Raw genomic sequence first — 24935 nt, forward strand, 5'->3', positions numbered from 1 at the left:
ACATAAGATGAAAATGTTCTTGCCCTCGTCTGTTAAGCATGAGTCTCTTTAAGCCATCCTCACTTCACTGATGATTAAGAGATATAAACTGTAACCTAGAGCCAGGATAAATAATGCAACTCATCACGCACTGGCATATTTCAGAGTGAAAGGGAGACAGGTACACAGTTCAAAAGGCACACACTGGATTTCTTCAAAGAGATAAGAATGCCTAACCAGCCAGGTGTCTTGGTGCACAGGCAGGTGGATAACTGTGAGTTCAAGGCCAGCCTGGTCTACATAGAGCTCCCAGCCAGAAAGGGCTACATAGAAAGACCCCGTCTAAGGAAGAAAAAAAAAAAAAAAAAAACCTAATCATTCTACTTCTAAGCTCAAAATCATGTCAGTCTATAATTGTTTCACTTTATTACTGTTTTCTCTAAAAATATTTGAACTGACTTTTCCTAAAGGAAATCTCTCTATCTATAGCTAAGAGGCTCCTTCAGGTCAGCTGAGCTTTGGAGCATCCTTTTCCCAATAAAGTATAAAGCTGAGAAATCTGGATTTCATTGAAATAAGGGGTTTAAGTCTGCAGCTGACTGAGACTCATCACTGAAGTGCCAGGGTTCAGCGTTTAAATTAGGTTTCAGCTCAGACAACACAGCCATCTCCACTTGTGGTTCTGGGCATCTAACGCTCTCCTTGCGGCCTGTGCAGGAACCAGAGACACACACGGTGCACACACAGCATAGCCCCACACCCATACACTTTATTATACATACAGTTTTAAATTATCACACCAATAGTTCTTTCAGTATATCAGAAGTCAGAATAATTTTAGCCTTAAACATAGTTATTAATTTTCTATTCTAACTAGTACTCAGAAAAAAAAATCAATATGAAAATGAATATAGATTTCAAAAAATTATAAAACATGGGCCAGGAATGTCGCCCAGTGGTAGAGAGCTTGCCTAGCATGCATGAAGTGCTGGTTTAATTCCCAGCATCCAGTATCTGGCCATGAAGACCAATGGCTGTGATCCCAGAACTTGCAAGGTTGATGGATCAGAAGCTGAAGGTCATCTTTGGCTACATAGAAAGTTTAAATCTAGCCAAGGATAAATAAAACTGTCTTTAAAAAAAAAAAAGGCAGGCAGTAGTGGCACACGCCTTTAGTCCCAGCACTCTGGAGGCAGAGGCAGGCAGAGTTCTCTGTCTGAGTCCAGCCTGGTCTACAGAGCGAGTTCTAGGACAGCCAAAGCTGTTACACAGAGAAACCCTGTCTCAAAAAACAAAACAAAACAAAACAACAACAACAAAAATCACAAATGGTAGAAAGTATATAGAGAAAATTCTAAAGCAAACCTATAAGGAAAAAAAATTTAGAAATTTTAAAGAAAACTATAAAGAATTATGAAAAAGAAAAAGGATGCCCATATACATATAAGAGCCCACAGAATGAATTTTTTGTCTCTGCATAGATATTATCAATTATTCAAGTAAACCAAAAGTATACAGGAGTGGTTGGTTAGTGAGACAAACACACATGGACCAAAAATCAAGGATTAGCTATTGGTTTGAAGAGGACATTAGTTTTTTTTTTAATTATTAAATTCAATTTATTCATCAGAACATATACTCAACCAGCAGCTTTAACATAACATGATTAAGAAATAATACAGACAGAAAATGATTTCTTAAGCACATTAATTTTAAGTAAAGAAAACAAAGCAACCTTTTCCTGGAACAAATAGCCCAGTGCCTCCTGCTCTCTTACATCAAAATTTATCTAAAATAAACAAAAAAGAAAAGAAGAAACAAAAAGATCCAGTATCATTCAATGTGTTAATACTAGTCGAATTACTAAATAAAAGTTACATACAATTTTAGATATTAGCATGTTCAAATAATTTTTGTGTTAACAGTAGTCAAAATTAAACAAGGCCAGCACTTTGTCTATCAACCGAAAATAATACTTTCCTAGTTTTAATGTTAGACTGGCTTGTATTAATCTAATATTCCCATGGGGACAAATGAGATCCCTGAGAAATGAAGTGACTTTGCTCAGAATGCAAAAGTTACCAGTGTAGCACGTATGAGCACCGAGGTCCACCTGCAGTGCTAGCAGAGGGGGAACTGTCAATCACAAGCTGCACAATGACAGAAGCCACGCCTCTTCTTCATGCAGTTTACCTCTATGTTCTGACTACGGAAACCGTTAATAATACACAATATCCAAAGACAGCATGTTCTTCCCACATGTACAAGTCAATCTGAATGTCAACAGTGATTACCAGGGATGGAGAAGGGAGACAAGAAAGGAAGGGATGGAGTGGAGGAAGGCTGAGGTCAAGAAGTACTAAACACAGTCTGGCCAGGCATGATTACCCATGCTGGTAGGGTCAGCCATTCAGAGGCAGAGACAGGAAGATCAGGAGCTCTGTCAGCCTTGGCTACACATAACAAGACTGAGGGTAGCTTGGGCTATAGACCTTAAGTCAAATAAATAAATTTGAAGCATTAGATCTAGGAAGTATGGGAAAGAAATCTCTTAAGTTAAAAAGATATGGCTGGCACATCCCTACAATCTCAACAGTGAGAGGTTAAGGCAGGAGGACTGAGGAAGTTCAAGGCTAGCCTTGGTTACATAGCGAGTTTCAGGCTAGCCTCAATGATACAGCACGACCTTGTCCTTTAAAATATAAAAACCTAAATCCATAACATATTGAATTGTTTTAAAATATAAACATTTAAATGCAAGACACGATACGTTAGAACGGTCACAGAAACCAGTCTAGACCGAAGATTTATATATAGTATTAATATACAAAACACTCCCAACATTTATCACGCATGTATACCCCCGCTACTAAAATGTACCATTCAAACATTTGAAAGTATTGGGGGTTTCTATAGACTGATGCAGTAAGTGTAATACAGTCGTGAGAACAGCGAGTTACCTTGTCCAGAGCAAACCTAGTGTCTCCGACGGAAGATAAGGACAGTGTGTGGGACCCAACCAGGGCAAAGCTGCTGGTGCGCACAGCACTGAGACCTCCTGGACTGGCCATCACTGCGGAGAGATGAGCCCAATTTAGTCCCGCTGGCTTCCCAAGTCTGAGTAGGAGTGGCCCACAGGCTCATGTTTCAGAGCTCAGGCCTCAGCTGACGCATCATTTGGGAAGAACTGGGAGGTGTGGCCTTGCTAGAACAGCCTTACTGTGTCCTCTCACTGGGGGAGATGTGTCACTGGGGGAAGATGTGTCACTAGGGGTGGGCTTTGAGGTGTCAAAAGTCCATGCCAAACCCAGTCTCAATCTCTCTCAACCCCCCCCCCCCCCCCCCCGCCGAGACACACATACACACACACACCCCATAAAAATAATTTTTAAAACTCTTAAAAAAGAAAATATTTTCCTAAAGCAAATCAAGAAGGCACATGTATGTACGTGTGTATGGTTGAACATTTTTATAAAGGCATGCAACTGCTAAATTTAATTATTCTACAGCTTCAAGTAGTTTAGATACACTCACCTGAAGAATGAAGGTTGCTTTTCTAACAAAAAAAAAAGGGCGGGGGGGGGGGGTGAAGAAGATACAATAATTATCTATTATTTAGTATGCAAATTTAAATGTTAAGTACAAATTTTAACACAAGGACTACAGTTGAGAAAACATGTTTCTTACATTAAGTATCAATAATGAACATATCTTTATTTATTTTGAGAAAGTCTTATTATGTAGTCCAGACTAGACTTCAGCTTATAATCCCCCTGCTTCTACCTTTCAAGTACTGGGATCCATTAGTGCATTTTAAAGACTTCTATAGTATTAAAAGCTGGTAGTCAATTTGTAGTTTTATTAAAATGTAGATTAAGAGGATTTGATTTTTAGAAAAATTCTACTTACTGAAGTTATAGATGTGAGAAGTCTCTTGGGAGTAATAGCCTGGAAAAAGAGAGAGCTTAGCATATTTTCTATTAAATATTGCAATTCAGAGCTTAAAACTAATGTTCTTACATAGAAAATAACTGTTGAATATAAACAGATCATACTTAATTCCTTTATCGAGACTTTGCAAAGTATCCACTTTGAAGTAGAGCCAAAATACTTTGTTTTTTTTAGTTTTCTTGCCTTCTACCCAACAAAAAAGTTAGAATAAAGAAAGATTAAAAAATCGAGGACAGAAAAAAACTTCTATTTTTTTCTTTTTTGGTTTTTTGAGACAAGGTTTCTCTGTGTAGTCCTGGCTATCCTGGAATTTACTCTGTAGAACAGGCTGGCCTAGAACTCAGAGATCCACCTGCCTTTGCCTCCCAAGTGCTGGGATTAAACTCATGTGCCGCCACCACCCAGCCAGAAAAAAAAATTCTAATGATTTAGGAAGCAAACAAAAGAGCAAAGATTAGAAAGGTGGAAACCAAAACCCTAGTAATCATATTTCTCAACAAGCTCAATGTTTAAGCAATATTCAGAAAATAAGATATTTTGCATGTATTACAAAAGGGCCCTGATTACACTTAATATGATCACTTATATACATTTATACTCGACAGTCATACCCACTTAATGCAGTCAATAGAAATGTAGGGCCTATTTTAAAACAAAAAACAAAAAACCTTAAATCACTGAAACATGATTAAAACTAAAATGATGGTGGTGGTTTGAATGGAATGGCTCTCATATATTTGAATGCTTGGTCACTAATCAGAGGCGTGGCCTTGTTGGGGTAGGTGCATCCTTGTTGAAGGAAGTTTGTCACTATGGTGGGCTTTGGGGTTTCCGAAGCTCAAGCCAGATCTAGTGTCTGTCTCTTCCTGCTGTCTGCTGATCGAGATGTAGAACTCTCAGCTTCCTCTCTGGCACCACGTCTGCCTGCCATGTTCCCCCATGACAATAATTCCATTCAGTCTAAACCTCTGAAGGGAAGGCAGCCCCGATGAGATGCTTTCCTTACAGGCGTGCGTGGTCAGCGTCTCGTACTGACCGAGAGGACACTCTCCAGCAGTGCTCTCACTAGGTTGCAGCTCTCACCTTGGACTTGGAGGCTTTCTTCTTCTTATCAAGGCCTGATGAATCTTTCTTTTGTACCTATACACAAATCCAAGATATAACTACCTTAAAAATCTAATGTTATTAAGGAAATATATTATTGTTCATTTCAGAAAGCTTTTAAACTGCTTACCAAGCTGTAAACTTCAACATTTATTTCAAAGTCATTGGAAACATCATTCCTGAAAAAAGAGTATTAAATAAAACTGTAATAAAAACCTAAAGTTATGCCTTTAAAAATAATGTACAAACACTGTTACAACACTCAAAGACTCCACTGTATTTTTAAGAAATACAATAAACTATTAAGAATAATAAAAAATGGTAAAAACGCATTTTTTTCTTAAGACACACTTCATAATATTTGGGTTATAAAAACCAGGGTCTTTAGTAACACTACAGGAAGAGAGTGAGGAACAGCGCCTGCCGCCAAGCCTGCAGGACCACTGCAGCTCGACAAGGCTCCCACAGCTGGCCTCCTGCCTCCTCACTCACGCGCTGCTGCACACAGGCACTTTACAAGTTTATAGACTAAATAATAAGAGTAATAATACAAGCAGAAACAGTTTTCAAATTAGATTTTGGCTGCAGTTTGAAAATACCTATTTGGCTAGGCAGTGGTGGTGCATGCATTTAATCCCAGCACTCAGGAGGCAGAGGCAGGCAGATCTCTGAGTTGGAGTTCAGCCTGGTCAGGCTCCAAAGCTTACACAGAGAAACCCTATCTCAAAACAAAAACAAACAAACAAACAAACAAAAAGCAAAAAACCAAAAAAACAGATAAAAAATAAAACGTGTATTTGATACTAATTAACTTTTTTGTTGGAAATAAAATATTGTTACAGCTGGCAGGGTGGTGCATGCCTTTAATTCCAGCACTTAGGAGACAGAGACAGGCAGATCTCTGAGTCTGAGGCCAGCCTGGTCTACAGAACAAGTTCTATGATAGCCAGGGCTACAAGGAGAAACCCTGTCTCAAAATCCCAAAATAAATAAATAAATAAATAAATAAATAAATATTATTATGTGATTTAAAGCATCTATAAAAATAATGGTGCAAAATACTGAAGCACTATATATACTGCATATCTATAGTCAAAAAGTATCAACGCAGAAAATAAATAAGAAAGAAGAGCTAAACGGAACAACTGAAAATTGGATTATCTGTTCCTATTTACAGAATAAACAAGGGCCCAGAAGATGGCTCAGAAGCTAAAGGGGCTTGCTGCCCAAGCCTAGCAACCTAAGTTCAACACCCAGCGCTCACATAAAGGCAGGAGAGAACAGATTCTACAGTTATCCTATAACTTCTACACATGAGCTGTTGAACACAAACCCATGCACACATCATGCAAGTATGCACACACACACTGATAAACATAAAGAAATAAATGTTTAAAGATTTAATTATTTTTATACGTGTGGGTGTCTTGCCTCCATGCATGTCTGTGTACCACATGTATGCAGTGGCTGCAGAAGCTAGAAGAGAGCACTGGATCCTCGGGAACTAGAGCTACAGATTGGTGTGAGCTGCCATGAGCTCAGACAGTGAGAACTGACCAGGGCCTTTGGAAGAATAGCCTGTGCTCTTAACCACTGAGCCCTCTATCCAGAACCTCATAAATAAATAGGTGAAGGAGGAGGAGGAGAAGGAAGGAAGGAAGGAACGGAGGGAGGGAGGGAGGGAGGGAGGGAGGGAGGGAGGGAGGAAGAAGAAGAAAATCTGGGGGAGGTACTCACAAGGGCCTGTCTCTTCCTGAGCAGACTGGCAGCTGATGGTTCCAAGGGTGGGGGTGGGAGAGGACATGGGACATTTCTTTGAGGGGCCAATCACTGATAAGTTGCCCACGCTACTATAAGTAATCCCTTACCCATGGTTCTGTAAGCAACCCTAATTTAAACTCATTAGCTCACCAAATAATAATAACTTTAATAATAAGACAGACAAATTAAGGGGACAGGTTGTAGCATATTGGTAGAGCACATGCCTAGCACATAGGGCTCTAGGCTTGATTTCCAGCACTACCAGAAAGAAAAAAAATAACAGGACTGAAAGTAGATGGGAAATTGTCAAGGAGAACAAAGGGATCAGCAGGAGTGAAAAGGGAGAGAGGGTAGTGAAGAGTTAATATAACCAAAAATATATTATATGCGGGTATGAAAATGTCATGCCATTATGTATAAGCTATGCTAATAAAAAGATTACATTAATTATAATAAGTTAGTAAACAAATGTAAATACATTTTAAATACTATCAAAGTTTGGGACCAGGTGGTGGCAGCACACACCTTTAATCCCAGAACTTGGGAGGCAGAGGCAGGTAAAATCTCTTTGAGTTTGAGACTAGCCTGGTCTATAGAGTGAGTTCTAGGACACCTAGGACTAAACAGAGAAACTTTGTCTCGAAAAAACAAAGAAAAGGGGGGAAAATTAAAGTTTGAGATGTAGTTTGCTGATAGAACGCATGTTTAGCATGCACAAAGCTCTGAGTTCCATCCCATGAACTACAACAGATAAAACAAGATATAAACATCACTCAAATGCTACGACTGTCTTTATTAAAAGAAAAACATGTCTGAACCATGAGCTGCTCAGTTTACTTACAGAGTAAATGTAGTAGTAAATGTCAGAGCGTCACCACTAAGAGAGTTTGAAGTACTTGCTAATGGTGTGGCGACCACATTCTCAGCTCCAGCTTTTAGCATGATTAGGTAGTAGTAATTTGATGCATCTGTAATAAGTAAACACACTGCAAAGTTAGCAAAAGAACAACAAACTCAGATAGACAGCACCCTGGAAGGCCAGAAGTCATACTGCACCTGACTCACAAAACATTTTTATTTACAATTTCTAAGATCAAATTTCCCCAAACAAAAAGCTAAGAAAGATACAACCTGATACATCCAGTCTGGGAATAAGCATCAAGTCTCCTAATTACATAAAGCAAAATAGCTTCATTCTACAATCCGCACTTTCTGCCATAATCCGTTAGGCATTAGGAGGTTAGCACACACCTCTGAAGGGTGAATTATGATTTCTTTTTTTTTAAAGATTTATTTATTTATTTATTTATTTATTTATTTACTATGTATACAGTGTACTGCCTGCATGTGTCCCTGCAGTCCAGAAGAGGACACCAGATCTCATTACAGATGCTTGTGTGGAGCCACCATGTGGTTGCTGGGAATTGAACTCAGAACCTCTGGAAGAACAGTCAGTGCTCTTAACCTCTGAGCCATCTCTCCAGCCCGAATTATGATTTCTTATTTCAAAACTGAGATTTAAAAAGTATTAAAGTTACTCGGGGATAATATCTAATAAAAACATGAACTATTTATTCACTATCACTAAGTAACGATATCTCAAAATAAATAATAAATTACCAAGTTTTCTACATTATACTAAAATCAGGCAACAGGAAAAATTATAATCTAAATTAGCTCATTTCTACAATAATACTCCAACTTTTTCTTCATTTGTTTGTTGGAAATAGGAACTTCTGTAACCCAGACCGGCTTTGAATTTGAGATAATAATATACTTTTGCAATCTTCCAAACTGCTGGGATTATAAACATCAGCCACCACATGCAGTGAATGCTTAAAAAAAGAAAAGTCCTAGTCCTAGAGACCGACTCAGGGACTCACATTTAAGGCAAAGCTCCATCACAGACTACAACCACCCCTCCCTTTAGAAACACAGGTGTCACTAAGCTGTCGGATCTGGCCTTGAGCTTCTGACCACCACAGCCTCCCAAGCAGCTGGGACTATAAGCCTGTGCCCCCAGCTCCCACTGAAGGCTCAACCATAGAAAGGTCTCCATTCTTACTTTCCCCAACCCCCAAATTCACTTTTCAACTTTTTTTAAGACTTCTTTTGTTTTGTTTTGTTTTGTTTCCGTTTTTCCGAGACAGGGTTTCTCTGTGTAGCTTTGCGCCTTTCTTGGAACTCGCTTTGTAGACCAGGCTGGCCTCGAACTCACAGAGATCTGCCCGCCTCTGCCACCCAAGTGCTGGGATTAAAGGTGTGCGCCACCACCGCCCAGCCTTTTTTAAGATTTCTTTACCCCTAGAGATAAAGTGGGTTTTTTGTTTGTTTGTTTGTTTGTTTGTTTTTTAATTTTTCGAGACAGGGTTTCTCTGTGTAGCTTTGCGCCTTTTTCCTGGAACTCACTTGGTAGCCCAGGCTGGCCTCGAACTCACAGAGATCCGCCTGCCTCTGCCTCCCAAGTGCTGGGATTAAAGGCGTGCGCCACCACCGCCCGGCTAAGTGTTTTGTTTTTTTAAAGGTTTATTTATTTATTGTGTATACAGTGTTCTGCCTCCATGTATGCCTGCACACCAGAAGAGGGCACCAGATCTCATTACAGATGCTTGTGTGGAGCCACCATGTGGTTGCTGGGAATTGAACTCAGAACCTCTGGAACAGCAGAACCATCTCTCCAGTCCTGAGATAAAGTTTTAATTAAATAAAACTGCAAAAGAATCTTAAAATAATTCTTTTCGAGACAGGGTTTCTCTGTGAAACAGCCCTGGCTGTCCTGTAACTAGCTCTGTAGACCAGGCTGGCCTCAAACTCACAGAGATCCGCCTGCCTCTGCCTCCTGAGTGCTGGGATTAAAGGCGTGTGCTGTCACCACCCAGACTTAAAATAATCCTTATTCAACACTTCAACCCTGCTGTTTTCAGATCCTGCTGCCGTAGTCCTCTTTACCAATTTGACTCCCCTATGATTTAGTAGATTAGACAATTTTAAGAGGTCACTGTGGTTATCCAATCCAGAAAAAAAAGGAAATAAAACTTCAATAGAGGTATACTCACTGAGTAATTATCACTCACACAACCAATAATTCAAAATTTCCAGAAGGAACTTCTAAAATGGGGTAAATTTTAACAAGAATAAAGTAAAATAAATTCTTTTAAAAGACCTGGAATATAACAAAACTAATTAATGAAAGGCAAATGGTATGTCCTGTCAAGATAACCTAGGAAAATGTTTTCTGTCACAATTCTGTTTAGCCTTACTTTGAGATAGAGTGATGTACATACTTGCATGGGTTGGTAAACCTATTATATAAGATAAATTTCCCCCAATTGTTCAATTATGAGGAATTGCCTTACAATACGAGGAATGACATTATAAGAAGGAAGCTTTGTATCCTAATGCATACTCTACTTTTATCTTTCTCACACAATCCAGTCCAGGTGGACCTCACAATTCTCCATGTAACCCAGCCTCCTACCTGGTTTCTGAGCGGTGCCGCAGACAAAGTCTGCTTTCAGAGGCAAGCAGATGTCTGACAAAGTGACAGACCCTCGGGATGCAGCAAATCCACTCTGAGACAGGACAGTAGCCTTGTTCCTCCTCTGAGGCCCTTCGTTCTTCAGCTTATTCAGCTCATCAATCAGAAGTGCTCTCTTCTCAGCTACGGAAAAACATGCAAGTGATATTCCACACGTTAAAACTCTAACGGTCCTGACTGAGACAAATCCTGAAAGCACACTGAAAAAAGAGCTGAACTAAAGAGCACAGACAAAATCAGTGACTGTCTCTTTGACGGAACTGCTGGGTAAAACATCATCGCTAGTGTGTTCCCAACTCCTTATAATGCTTCAGCTTTTAATCGGGTTTTTATGAAGGGTCACCTTCCCACTCAACATGCTCTGTTCTGACATGAGATGAGACACACAGGAGTGTGCACACGCATGTTCATGCCGGATGCTGTGTCCCAGGTGCAGCACACATACTTGCAATCAGAAGAAGTCTCTCTGCTTCGGCTTCTTCCAGGGACCCTTTCCCATGGTCTTCATCAACACAGCAGTTCAGAGCCTGGCTGGCCTGATAGATCACGGTCTGCTGCAAATTTATGTCATTATTGAGCTCCTAGGGAAACCACAGGAAGGATTAATTAGTCACCATTACCACTTTATTTAAACTTTAATTCATCTGACTGCATAATTTCTACATTTTTAAGAAAGTAAAGTCCAAATGTTAGTTTTACTGCACAAGTTTTTAGATTGCAGATTCTTCAACTGTGGCTTAACTGTGAGCATCACAAAAAGTGTAACAACAGTAAAGAGTTCTGGATACAAACAATCAAAGGTTAACTCAAAGTCAAATGATGTGATGAATCCAAGATGCTTCTGGCAGCACTTATCCATCCAGGCACACCTTCACTGGGGCCATACTTCTGAAAACAGAGTGCATGCCACACCATGTAACACCAGTGAATACAACCTTCAATGTGACACTACTGTACTGAAGGAGGCATGGAGGCCTTTGTGCTCAGATATTCACTAGGGGAACCTGGAGTGAGTACACAGGGTTATCTCATCACAGGAAGGGATGAAAAACCTCCTTATCCGTCCAGAAGGCTGGAGCAGACACTCTTTCTAGCCTGGTGACTTTTGTGCTATCTGTTGTTGCTAGAGACCTTTCGTGGCATTGGGCCCTCCCCAGACTCTTTTTTTTTTAAAGATTTATTTATTTATTATGTTTACAGTGTTCTGTCTGCACGTTTGCCTGCTGGCCAGAAGAGGGCACCAGATCTCATTAGAGATGGCCGTGAGCCACCATGTGGTTGCTAGGAATTGAACTCAGGACCTCCGGAAGAACAGCCAGTGCCCTTAACCGCTGAGCCATCTCTCCAGCTCCCTCCCCATACTCTTACTGTAAATTTGTTTTTCTCAGTCAATCTATAGAACCTACCTTTATGGACTTTACAAATAGTTTTGATGTAGTCTCATCTGATCTAATTTAGCTTACTTTGTCCTCAAGGAGATTTATGTATGCTTTGTTGTGCATGCAAGCTTGAGTTAATCATGACCAGCATAAGTTTTCACTGAATTGTGCTACGCTTAAATAGGCCTAAAATAAACCACTCGGTGTCAGATTCCAGAAGTTAGAACCAACACTGGCTACTGAGTCCTGATGAACCAATATGCCTTCTTGCCTCCCACAACTCATAACTGCTGGCTGAGAAGGTCACACTATACACTATGAAATGAGCTTTTATTATATATGTAGAGTTTTCTGCGTCTATAAAACATACCAGTTAGCTGGGTGTGGTGGCCCACACCTTTAATACCAGCACTCAGGAGGCAGAGGCAGGCGAATCTCTCTGAGTTTGAGATTCAAAACCAGCCTGGTCTACAAAGAAAGCTCCAGGACAGCCAGAGCTACACAGAGAAACAGTGTCTTGAAAAACCACAAAACAAAACAAAAACAACCAAACAAAAGACCCGTAACAGTCCTTTACATCTCAATACTCAGGAGGCTGAAACAGACAGATCTCTGAGTTTGAGGACAGCCTGGTCTACATAGCAAGCTCCAGGGCAGCTAAGGTTACATCAGGAGGCCCTATCTCAAAATAATAAATATAGCATAACGGCCTAATTAGAACAAACTTAATATTTTCCTACCACTGTTCTCTAGTAGTTAGTAGTAACTTTAAATTATAGTGCATATTCGGTTTTAAAAATGCTGCTGTGCTGACTTGGGCTCCATATCATCTGCCATTCAGTGAGGGCTGGGGAAACGGGTCAGTTGGCCAAGTGTCTGCCACACAAGCACGGGACCTGAGTCCCGATCCCCAGCACCCACACAGAAAGTGCCACCAAACGAACACAAAACCCTCTGAGGACCACAGTAAGTTTCACACTTTACCACCGTCCAACTACTAGTTATAATTATGTTTTGGGGAGCAGAGAGTGCTGGAGATTGAACCCAGGGCCTCACACATTCTGGGCATTACTATACTACAGAGCTCCACGTTCTACTCCAAAGTGATGACCTCACAGCAATTTTCTAAAGAGCGTTTTCCCGAAGTTAAACTGAATTCAGGAGTAACTTAGCTCCCATGAATCAGATCCCACTCCAGTCACTCGGGGTTGAGATTAGTAGGGCCACAAGCTCACAATCTAGTTCAAGAGAGTCCAAATTCCCTTCCCATGCCAGAGCATACCTGCATTTTTTGTTTGATATTAACTTGACAAGAATAGACATTATTCTTTTCACCCAATTTTGAAGCAACATCTTCTTTTCGAACAATCACTTGCTTTATGGAAGGGCGCTCTGTTTCTTTGAATCTTTGAGACCTATAAGCATCAATGCTTCAGGGGAAAAAAAAGAGTTACTGTTAGAAATCCACTGAACAATAATAGTCTTTATCGAACATGTCAACAGAAACCTAATCTCACACTTAAGCATCAGCACATTTCCCCAAAATGGAAATGTCATCCCGTGGAAGGAAAATTGATAGAAGTTATTCCAGGCTGGGGCTGCTCATCAGTGGCAGACTTCCTGCTTAGCACACCTGAGGTCCTGAGTTCAATCCCCAGGCCACAAACAGTTACCCCAGGCTTACAAGGCTCTGTGAACAAGAGCTAAGCGGTAACACTCCTCCATGGTAATCTAAGCCAACACAGTGGAGGGCCCTTCCCCACACCCCTTACCTATAGAGAAGGTCTCGATCATCAGAACTGAGGCTGTCACCAGACTCAGCTCGGGGAACACGGGGTCTCTGGAACTTTCCTGGTTTGGGGCTTGCAGCACTTGGGCTTGTGTCTCTCAGCTCCAATTTGGGTGAAGAAATTACATTCTACAGAAAAGTAAACAAGTGAGATGTTAGACTTTCAACTTTGTTTTTATGTGTTTTGTTTTTATTTCAGAGAAGTGGTCTTCATTATGTAGTCCAGGCTAGCCTCCAACTCTTGATCTTCTTGCCACAACCTCCTGAAACCTGGGGTTACAGACATGTAACACCCAGGATTTACATGCCAGATGCTGTGGATGTACAACATTGATCCTAAATGATACTTCATTTAATTCTGAGAAAGTAATTATTTTCTCCTATTAGGAAATACATATCCAATACATCTACTGGCTTATAATAAAATAACAAAATAGATTAAGCCTCTACAAAGTAAATGGATAAAAAACACAAATCAGCAAACCTATGAGATGCACTGCCAGTAACAGTCCATGGCAGCGGCCAGTTCTTCACAAGGCTAGACCAAACATCACAGAACCAGACTTCAAAAGCTGAACTAGGGGCCGCAGAGATGACTTGGTGGTTAAGAGCACTGGCTGATTTTCTAGAGGACCAGGGTTCAATTCCCAGCACAAAAGGTGGCCACAACCATCTCTAAAATACAGTCCCAGAGGATCCAATCCTTTCTGTGGCTTCTACAGGTATTGCACACACATGGTGCACTGCACACACGATGCACCACACACACACACACACACACACACACACACACACACACACACACACGATGCACCGCGCGCACACACACACACACACACACACACACACACACACGATGCACTGCACACACACGATGCACCGCGCACACACACACAATGCACCGCACACACACACACACACACACACACGGTGCACTGCACACACATGATGCACTGCACACATGATGCACTGCATGCACATGGTGCATAGAGAAGCACTCAGGCAAAACACCACACTTAAAATAAAAACGAAGGGGGGAACGTTCTTTAATTTTGAACTAACTGAGCCATAAAATGTTGCCTCATGCCCCACATTCGCCTGACTTCTAGTCAGCCAACTACCACTTACTCAGCATCTCAACAACACTTTTATAGGAAAAATGCTTTCACAACCAGCAGGATCCAGAAAATGCTTTTCAAAAGTTGGTCGACTCCTAAAGCACAGACTATTTACCACACAATTAAACACACTTACTTCTCATAGGCACAAATGTGCTAATTATAACAGTTCCTGTACTGACTGATAAAGATGTACTTGAGCCTGTTAGAAAGACTTCAAATGCATGGTCAGAAACTGCAACTCTTCTTACACCAGCCTAACACACAAGGCCAGCTTGGGCTACATGAGACCCTATCTCAAAAAAAAAAATAAAAAAATAAAAAAAAAAACCAACAAAAAACAAATCAACAAATCCTTTTAAATAAAAGCACTTCTAACTGAGCTCATCTCCAGAGCTACAGTTACTAAATTTAGGGTGATGGCAATTAACAGAGGCTAGGCCTCAGTGATGCTTGTATTTCCGGTCCTAAATATAATTAGGACTGAAAGATTACATCAGCCCTAGAATGTAGGTTCTGTTGCTCTGTTGCTGACCTTGTTTGACAGCTGAGAAAACCACGTCATAGAGAAGCCACAACAATTCCAAAACACTACAACCAGAATTTGAGCGCAGATGCCATGCTTGTTAAAGTATGTCAATGTTACCCGAGGTCATAAGAAACCACTAGAGTTACTAGAGGTACTAAGAGAATCCCATCAGGTCCACACAACCCCACTGTCTAGAGGGTGAGAGTCATGTATCAAAAGTGGAGGAGGGGTGCAGTGTCGGCAGTTTATTGTGCTATGAGCCTGTGTACATGCAGTCTTTCTTACCTCTAGACTTACCACCCCGACCGTCTGGGCTAACGGAGCAAGTAAAGACATTGAAGAGATGTTCAGTGCATCCTCCTGCTCCTCGCTGTTTTCTGCTCCCACTTGCTCCATCTCCTCTTGGTTCCTTTCCATATCCAGTTCCCCTTCCTCTAGGACGTCACTAAAGATGTCATTAATGACTCTGGAGCTATTGATAGCATCATCATCCACACTCATCTCAACTTCCCGTACTACTTCTGAAAAACATTTCAATGGGTAGACACTAAGAACCAGTGTGCTAGAGGAGGCTGAGTTTTCATGCTTACTATAATAACAGAGTTACCTAAAAAAAAATCACTTCCTAACAACAGGAGAGAAGACAACTTCCAATACATATAAAATCAAGATAAAGCTGGACTCTCATATTTAAAAATATTTTAAAAGTTCCAAAATATTTTCTAAGATATAAAGACTAGACTTACAAAAAAACTAAACCTAATGCTTTGGATTTAAGTGAGAGCATTAAGTAGGAACACAAGAGTCTGACTTTCAAAAAAGTCCCAAGGGCCAGAGAGATGGTTTGATGTTTAAAGTCTACTTTTCTTCTCGAGGACCCAAGTTCAGTTCCTAGCACCCACAATGGGCTGCTCACAATGACCTGTGTGTAACTCCAGCTCCAGGGAACACAACACTTTCTTTTGGCCTCTGAAGGCACCCACAGTCATATGAACACACTCCCAAAGACACACACACACACATTTTTTTAAAATAATAAATCTCAATGGGTAATCGTGGCACACGCCTTTAGTTCCAGGAGGTAGAGGCAGGCAAACCTCTGTGAGTTCGAGGCCACCTGGTCTACAGAGTGAGTTCCAGGACAGCCAGGCTACATATAGAAACCCTGTCCTAGAAAAAATAAATAAAATAATAATGAATCTCAACAACCACTTTCAAATGAGTCTCTTCTGTTGTTAGGAGCTGTCCTCTCACATAGGAGTCAGCACAGGAAAATATTAACGCCGTCTAGGGCAATTTCAGAGTAACTTAACAGTGACCGCTAGCAGCACACAGCTCACTGGAAGCTCCAGTGTATCCTAGCCTGAAAATGAAAGGTATTGTAAAACGACAGGCCGTTGAAAACAGAGCATTCTTCTCACATTATTGTATTATTTCTATAATGGATCCAGAGCTAACGAGAAATAAAGACTAGAAACCAACCAGTCTCCTGCTCAGCCTTCGGGTCTGACAAGACTTTTAAAGACTTTTCCTCTTCTAAAAACAATGTTATTTTCAAAGGGCTGGACTTTGTCATTTTGCTTTCAGTGGAACCTAAAAAAGTTTGAGAAAAACCAAATTAATGTGTGTGTGTGAACGCACAAGCACATGTGTGCCAGAAACAACCTGAAAATGTAAAATTAGGGAGTCATAAATCTTTATTAGCAAGCCGTGCCTGTACTTTTAAGTATTCAAGTCTATACATGGAGACCTGCTACATCTGTTTCCTCTTCCTGTTTTTCTCTCCACCAAGAGGAAAAAGGACAGCAGTAATACAAGTTATTCTTTATTCAGACTGCTCCATCATTAGTTTTTAACTTAAAAAAGGTGTCAACGAAATCACTCAAAAACTAGGTCCAGAAGGGATTTCCTCCGACAGCAGACGAAAAGCCTTGGGTAACACTAGCACAGGTGCTGACGAAAGCCGGAGAGCGCTCCTCTAAGACTGGGAACATTAGGCATGCCTGCTCTCCCTACTGGACTTAATACACCCTGCTCTCCCTACTGGACTTAATACACGGTTTAAGGTCTTATCAAAAGCAACTAAACAAACAATAAAAAGATATTAAAAAATCCAAATTAAAACAGAATTGCCACTCTCTCTGCTCACAGATGGCATCATCTAATATTGACAACCCTGAAGACGCCACCAAAAAATAAGACAGCACATGACCTATTAGAACTGATACAGTTGTAAGTTCAGCAGAGTTAAACAAAGGAGGTCATATCAACACCTACGTGTGGTGGCTCACACCTGAAATCCTAAACCTTGTGTGGCAACAGCAGAATTGCAGCATATTCAAGAATAGCAAGGGCTACAGAGCATAACACTGTCTGAAAGATACAACAATACATGCAAACAAACACCCATCTACACAAGCAGTGGACAAGCTGCAAAGAACTCCTAGTGCTAATCTCTCCGGCAGTCAGGAAGCCTGGGCACTCATCATCACTGCATAAATCCAGGTGTGACAGCGCATGCACACCTGTGTGTGACCCCAGCACTTGGGAAGTGGGGGCAGGAGGGTCTCAAGTTCAAGGGGATCCTGGACTACAGCTTGGGCTGGGTGAGAAAGTAACAAAAAGAAGAAAATACTTAGGAATAAACCCAACCAAAGAGTCAAACAATCTGTATCTTAAAAACAACAAAATTCTGATAAAAAGAAGGAAAGACACAAACAGGGAAAGATTTGGTAAAATGCCGGTAGGACCATATAATCTGTACACTCAACGTGATCTCTATCAAGATCTTCCTTTCCAGGAGCAGAAAGGCATCTTCAAATTTATATAGAACTTAAAGACTCCCTGAATATTCAAAACTTTTCTGGAAGATTCATATTTCCTGCTAAAACTTATTACACAGCTGGGTTCAACTCAATGGTACTTTCTCTGCCGTGTGGAAGACCCTGGGTTTCAGCGACACATGAAAGGAAGAAAAAATCAGAAAGCTGGAGTCGTCAATACAGAGCGGTACTGGCGTAGAGACGAAGACCAGCGCAGTGTAACAGAGCCCACAGTAAATCTTTACATATTCGGTCAGTAATATGCATTCAACAAGGGAACTAAAATGAGTCACGAGCAAGAGAAGGGTCGGCTGGATAAATGATACTAGTGAACCTGGGTATCCATGCGCAGAGCATCGAAGCTGGACTCTTACATAGTGAAAAATCAGCTAAGAAGATTAAAAACTTAAGCCGGGCAGCAGTGGCGTGTGCCTTTAATCTCAGCACTTGGGAGGCAGAGGCAGGAGGATCTCTGTGAGTTCAAGGCCAGCCTGGTCTACAGAGTGCGTTCCAACACAGCCAGAACTGTTTCACAGAGAAACCCTGTCTTGAAAAACAAAAACAAAATCGATTAAAGACTTAAATATAAGATTTAAAACTATAAACCATATTTTAAAAAATAGACAGGGGAAAGAGTTCATAATGTTGAATTTTTCAGTAATTTCTTATTTAAATTATTTAAAAAAACAGAGAGGCAACACGTGACAGACTGAAAGGCAACCTATGAAACAAGGTAAGACATTTATATATCATGTGCAATGAGGAGGTTACTATCTAGGATCTATAGAGAACTACAACTCAACCAGAAGAAATCAGATGGCTGAAAATGGAGGAAGCAGGCCTGCGGGTGGAGGTGGCGGCAGCTCGGGCAGCAGTGAAGTGCCTGCCACATAAGCACGAGCATGGGGACCAGTGTTTAATCCCAGAACTCACATGAGAGTCAGACACGGCACTGTTCACTTTTAACCCAGCACCAGGGAGCTGGAGACAGGCAGATCCCCGGGCCTATGATCAGCCGCCCTCACCTAATCAGTGAACGACCGGTCCCAGGTAAGAGACTGTTTCAAAAACAGGTGGGCAGCCCCCAAGGAAAAATACCCAAAACCCATGTATACACACACACGTGCACGCACGCGCACACACAGGAACAGGAATGGTGGACATGCTTGTAATCGCAGTGCCTGGGTTGGGGGGCAGCAGCAGGAGGACAGAAGTTTGAAGTAGACCCCAGGCCGTCCTAGCCTACCTAGCAGGATCCCGACCTCCCCCCCGCCCCCAGAAAAAAACAGGTGTATGTGTGTGGGATGGGTGGGTACAGAAGTCCTGTCTTCAAAGAAGAAACACAAACGACCACAAAGAACATGAAAAATGTCCACCTTCCCTATTGAGAAGCACAAACATCACAATGGGATTTCACACTTATTAAGATAGTTACTACCCCAAACAAGAACATCATTATCAAAAAACACTCAAACAGAAATAACGGTGTTGGTAAAAGGCAGTTTGAAAATTAGAATGTTGTGCGCTGTGGGTGAGAACATAAATTAGTGCGACGGCTACAAACTATGATGCAGTGATTCCACTTCCGGGCACCTCTCCAAAGACTGCGCAGAGACATGGGCAACGGGGCACAGACAGGAGAAGGCACTCCACGTGCACACACTGAGAATGGGCAGCGGAGTACACACAGTGGGACAGTGTTCAGCACTGATGATAAATGCTCCAGGGTCTCACTCTCCACAGCTTCAGTTATCTGTTGTCAACCAAAAATAGAAACCCAGAAATATACACCAAGCTGTGACAGTTCCGGTCTGCGTGGAAACACTGGAGGAAAACCTCGGTTCTCAGTTCAGGTGCCAGCCACACATTTACGCTTCACCCACACAGCCTTGGACAGCATCCCTAAAGTTAAAACCCGACTGCTGTGTGTTTCTTCTCTCGAGGTATTTAAAGAAGACAAAGTCACAGCAACAGTGTAAAAAGGGGGGGTAAAGGAATGAGGAGAATTGTGTTTAACTAGGACAGTTTCAGTCCTGCAGCTGACACAGTCTGGAGGTCGATGACAGGTGAGCACAGTTGACGAGACTGAAATGGCACCTAGCAGCCCTCAGGTGGGCAGAACTGGTTTCATGATTGAAGCCCAGGCTCCGTTCAGACTCAGCAATCCTGCTCTCTTGGCCCATGGAGGACTAGGATTGCAGACATGGGTCATGCCCAGCTAAAGCTGGCAGAGTTTAGGTGATTCTTTTTATCACACATTATTAAAATAAAATTTTGCCAGGTATGGTGGTTCATGCCTCTAATCCCAGCACCCAGGAGGCAAAGGCAGGCCAATCTCTGAGTTTGAGGCCAGCCTGGGCTACAGAGTTCCAGGACAGCAGGAGCTACATAGTGAGACCCTGTCAAAAGAAAGGAAGTAAGGAGAGAAGGAAGGAAAGAAAAGAAAGCAAGAGAGGAAAACGAACATTTGAAAGTGTTTGTGATAAACCAGGTATGGTGACTCACCCCTATAACTCCAACACTTAGCACACTGAGGCAGGAGGATTAGAAGTTCAGTAAGAGCCTATCTCCAAAAAGGAAGGGAAAGGAAGGAAGAAGAGACAGGGGGAGGGAGGGCAGGGAGGGCAGGGAGAGCTCTGCCTCCTAGCTCCTTTGCCATGGTGGACTGTCCGTCTCTAGGGCTGTGAGCCAGGACAAAGCCTCTCTCTCTGGGGTGGGAACACCACACACACAGCCAAGAGGGAGCTCTTACTCTGGGAAGAACTCACGTGCCTGCACGGCACAGCAGCCAGCTCCACCCTGTGAGCCATCCCCAGCCCTCCGCGGCGGCACACGTCCGCACACACCCCGCGGCGGCACACAGCCACAGCGGAGCAGCATGGACCACTGACCTGAAGGCTCTGCACTAGAAATCTTCACTGCAGTTTGATTTTCCACCACCTTATCTGTTACAGAACTCGATGGGGTGTTTGAAACAATTTGATGTTTCTTGAGGGGAGTATTCTGACAGTGAATTTCCTGCAAAAAGCAAACGGAGAGGTAAATTCTCTTTCTCAGAATTATAAATCTTAACTAGTTTATTAAATGAAATAGGACTATTATTAAATAACATTCTATATGCTTTTTGAGAATGAAAAATAATATGCCACTAAAGGGCCCAGGCCAGTATTGGTAATTCTCAGTGTGTAGGATCCCCATTATGTCAACTATTTAAAAGACAAGAAAGCAGGAGACTTCACACCAGGGCGGAAGTGAAGGCACACAGAGAGCAAGCATCCCGTCACTCTTCTCTGCCCTTGCCTGTACAACATCCAGGCAGTTCTGACATGAAGGGTCTACTTCATTATCATTTTCAAAGTACAAAGCTCAAAAACAGCACAAGAAGGATAAAACCAGATCCAATAATGAGGAAAAATGGGCACTGTTTCACATGTCTACAAGACTTTCCGACGGACAGGCCTGGCTACTGCAGCGCACTCAAACAGTGGACACCGTGTATGACCCGGGCATGCTGGCACACGTCCATAATCCCAGCACCCTGGAGGCAGATGCAAAAGAGGCTCCGCAGTTCGAGGCCGGCCTGGTCTATACCGGGAGCTCTAGAGCAGGCTGTGCTACACAGCAAGGCACGTCTCAAAGCCAAGAGCACACTTCCTGATTCCAGAGCTCCTGGAAACCAGCAGGGTAAGATAACAGCAGCTAACTAACTAACGCGCAAACGCTAGAATGCGGCCTGTCACACCCTCCAACCCTCTAGATTAGGACCCGCCATTTCTGTTTTGTCAAGGAGCAAGCAGGCCCAGGAGCTACAGCACAGCACACTCGGTTAGTAACTGGACCCAGGATCCAAACCCTCATCCAGTTCCAGGTTAGAATGTCTCTCACAGGAGAAGCTTATGACGGACAAAACATACAGTAAACTATTATTTATTTATTTATTTATTTATTTATTTATTTATTTATTTATTTATTTATTTATTTATTTGGTTTTTCGAGACCGAGTTTCTCTGTGTAGCTTTGCACCTTTCCTGGAACTCTCTTGGAGACCAGGCTGGCCTTGAACTCACAAAGATCCGCCTGCCTCTGCCTCCCGAGTACTGGGATTAAAGGTGTGTGCCACTACCGCCCGGCTAGAGTAAACTCTTGAATGTTGTATACAGGCCGTTTTTAGGTGGGCAAGAAGTTTGAGGAAGAAAAATTGAGGTACCATGCAGAAAACAGAAAAGTGGGTTTAAAGTGTCGTAGAGAAACCGTTTGTGCTGTGCTATCCTGGCGTCTCAGCCTGTTTACTCACATCTGATAAGTGAGTAAATGACTGTGCCGAGACTGGAAACCAACTGCCCGTTCTTCTTCTTATTGAAAAACTAAAACACAGCAAAGCCCTGCCCCCAGCTCTTTCCTCTGGCTGTGGTCACCACCCACAAGTACACATTGCACATGAAAGGTGAGGCTGTGGGGCCACAGTTCTGCTTAGAAGCCCTGATTTCATGCTTACCTGCTGGGAAAGAGAAATGACATTACTAACTTACATTGTTATTGGAAAGATTCAATGATACTTTAAAAGTGCCCACCAGAGCCCTGGCCCATTGCAGACACTCAATACACAGACACTCTTCTAATGACCTAGTACCCCCATTTTCTTCCCCCCACTAGTCTTCCCTAAAGACTGTTATTGCATGGTAAACAAACACCCTCCACTTTTTAGCTCTAATACAAACCCAGCTTCTTACAAACATGGAAACTAATCCATAAACATCTGAAACAGATTTCTCACCTGAGTCCCGACAACATGAGCACAGCACCCCTGCAGTGTCTTATTAATCCTCTTTTAAAGCGCTTACTCCAAGACTTGGCACCAGGATTTAGTGCACTCTGTAGCCACAGTCCCCACCAGCAACAACCTGGAACTTCTTAGCACCAGTAACAGAGTCTTTCTGAACTCCAAGTACTTCTCTAGTTCAAGACCTGCATCACCAAGCTGGCACCAAGGCTGCCCAAGCAACACCTTGGCCTCTCAGCTGCATGAACATGTCAACTCTAAAACCCTCACCATTGCTCCAACTCGGCCTCCTCTCAAACTGGTCCACACACCCCATCCTAACTGTGTCTCCAATCCCCACAACACTCTCTTTCTCCCTCCCTCCCTCCCTCCCTCCCTCCCTCCCTCCCTCCCTCCCTCCCTCCCTCCCTCCCTCCCTCCCTCCCTCTCTCTCTCTCTCTCTCTCTCTCTCTCTCTCTCTCTCTCTCTCGTTCTTGCCTCTTGAAGACCTCTGGCCATCTGATGCCCTTCTTCCTTGATTCTACCTATTTTCTTACCCCTCCACCCAGGGTGGACCTCAGAACTCCTCACTGTAACCTCTTCCCCACCAATGACTTCAACGTGTTCATTTCACAAACATCCAGACCTCTTGTTTGGGAAAACCCTAACACAGGACTGACCAAAATTCTTCAGATCAACACCTAGACTCTTTTGTTATAGCTGTGCAATTGGGTTCTAGTCCACACGTATGGTCGTACAGCCTGTGGTGGTTGGCACGAGAATGTCCCCCACAGGCTCATGTATTTGAACACACGGCTCCCCAGCTGGAGGTGCTATTTGGGGAGGTTCTGAAACCTTTAGGAGGAAGTGTGTCACTGGGGATAGGCTTTGATGGTTTACAGCCTTACCCTACTTCCTGTTGTTTCCTGTTTGTAGATGAAAGTGTGGCCAGCCAGCTCCCGCCTCCCTCCACGCTCCGAGACTGTTGCTATGATTTCCCACCACAATCGACTCTGTCCTCTGGAATCCTGTCAGTACAAACCCTTGCTTCCTTGAGTTGCTTTCTGTTACGGTATTTGTCACAGCAATAGAAATGTAGCTAATGCATGGCCACCCGCATCCCAACTCTACCATCTCGAGCCCTTCTGATTCTGAGTTAGCCTCTCTTCCTTCAAGTAGTTCACCTGCCATGTTCCACTCCCTAGAGCTACACTTACCTTAGTCAAAGGCAGAGGTGAGCACCCTCCCTTTCCTAGCCACGAACGCAACAGCCACTACAGACAGACACTCAGACCTGCCAGCAGCGCGTCAGACATCAGGGCCGGCAGTTTCCACTCTGCTTTTCCCAAATGGTTCCCTTCCCTCAGCTCCTTTTCCTTCACCTTAACTCATTAGCTAACTCCTTTCCATCGGTGCTAAAATATTCTTAAGTCACAGAAAAACACCTGAAACACACTTTGCTTTTTATACCCTCCAGACACCATCTCCTTCCTCCGTCCTAACCCTTAGACAAAAAGGCCTAACGACAGCCTACACTGGCTCTGCTCTCAACCCGCCCGCCCTCCTCATCCCTGCGTCCTCAGCTGCCTCAGCACAGCAAACTTCAGACTTGAAACCTCAGCTGGCCCATTTCAACCCTCGGTGGACGAAAGCACCCTTCCTTCTCAGAAAGAGAGGTTCGTCTCCCTGGACTTTCACGACACTCAGGCATTTTTCACCCATGTTTTTGGCTACTCCTTTTATGGTAAACAAATGGGGTTCTGGGGAAGGAAACCTCTGAACTCCCTGTTAGTATCGTGTTCTTAAGTTTGGACTCATGCATAAGTGCTGCTATCTCACAAGCTTCCAAGGAACTATTTAGTAGACAATAATCTAAAGATTCCTGTCTGCAGGGACACAGGAGAAAACCGTGAGAATCTGGTACTGTGGTAGCCAAATGACGGTGGTCTTCAAACAGAAAAGTCACCAGCAATGCCAAACGCTGCTAAGAAGTCTAGTTAAATGTCTGAAACCAATCAATGAAAATCATAGGTGAACTGGAGAAGAAAAGCAGAGGGAAGAGAAAAGAAAATGGGGACAAAAAAAAAAAAAAGAAATACACCTGTAGTAGTGAGTGTCACACTGGCTGACCAGTCGGCAGACAGACTGGCAATAGATTTAGGAAATACTAACTGGATGTATGTATCCAAGTGGGACTGTGTGTAGA

General features: G+C 42.6%; 1 protein-coding gene and 1 long non-coding RNA gene across 5 annotated transcripts in view; one reads left to right on the plus strand and one right to left on the minus strand.

The window, feature by feature from the left end:
* Positions 1-24935, minus strand: part of Anln (anillin, actin binding protein) — a 63027-nt gene that overhangs the window by 18277 nt on the left and 19815 nt on the right. For 3 of the 4 annotated variants that reach the window (XM_006982372.4, XM_076575869.1, XM_076575871.1), the window contains exons 8-21: positions 20862-20988; positions 16631-16741; positions 15434-15669; positions 13485-13630; positions 12995-13142; positions 10779-10914; positions 10274-10456; positions 7637-7763; positions 5165-5213; positions 5014-5070; positions 3889-3927; positions 3514-3535; positions 2940-3052; positions 1715-1768 (exon numbers count right to left, since the gene is read on the minus strand). In XM_006982372.4, coding sequence (XP_006982434.1) covers positions 1715-1768; positions 2940-3052; positions 3514-3535; positions 3889-3927; positions 5014-5070; positions 5165-5213; positions 7637-7763; positions 10274-10456; positions 10779-10914; positions 12995-13142; positions 13485-13630; positions 15434-15669; positions 16631-16741; positions 20862-20988 — 1548 coding nt within the window. The remainder of the gene's footprint in view (positions 1-1714; positions 1769-2939; positions 3053-3513; positions 3536-3888; positions 3928-5013; positions 5071-5164; positions 5214-7636; positions 7764-10273; positions 10457-10778; positions 10915-12994; positions 13143-13484; positions 13631-15433; positions 15670-16630; positions 16742-20861; positions 20989-24935) is intronic. The other variant, XM_006982373.4, reaches the window with a different exon arrangement.
* On the plus strand, positions 19898-23804 carry LOC143274201 (uncharacterized). The gene is made up of 3 exons (XR_013052648.1): positions 19898-20036; positions 20925-21009; positions 23666-23804. It is a non-coding gene; the product is annotated as an uncharacterized LOC143274201 (long non-coding RNA).

The sequence above is a fragment of the Peromyscus maniculatus genome, chromosome 7, assembly GCF_049852395.1.
Source record: "Peromyscus maniculatus bairdii isolate BWxNUB_F1_BW_parent chromosome 7, HU_Pman_BW_mat_3.1, whole genome shotgun sequence".
Lineage (NCBI taxonomy): Eukaryota > Metazoa > Chordata > Mammalia > Rodentia > Cricetidae > Peromyscus > Peromyscus maniculatus.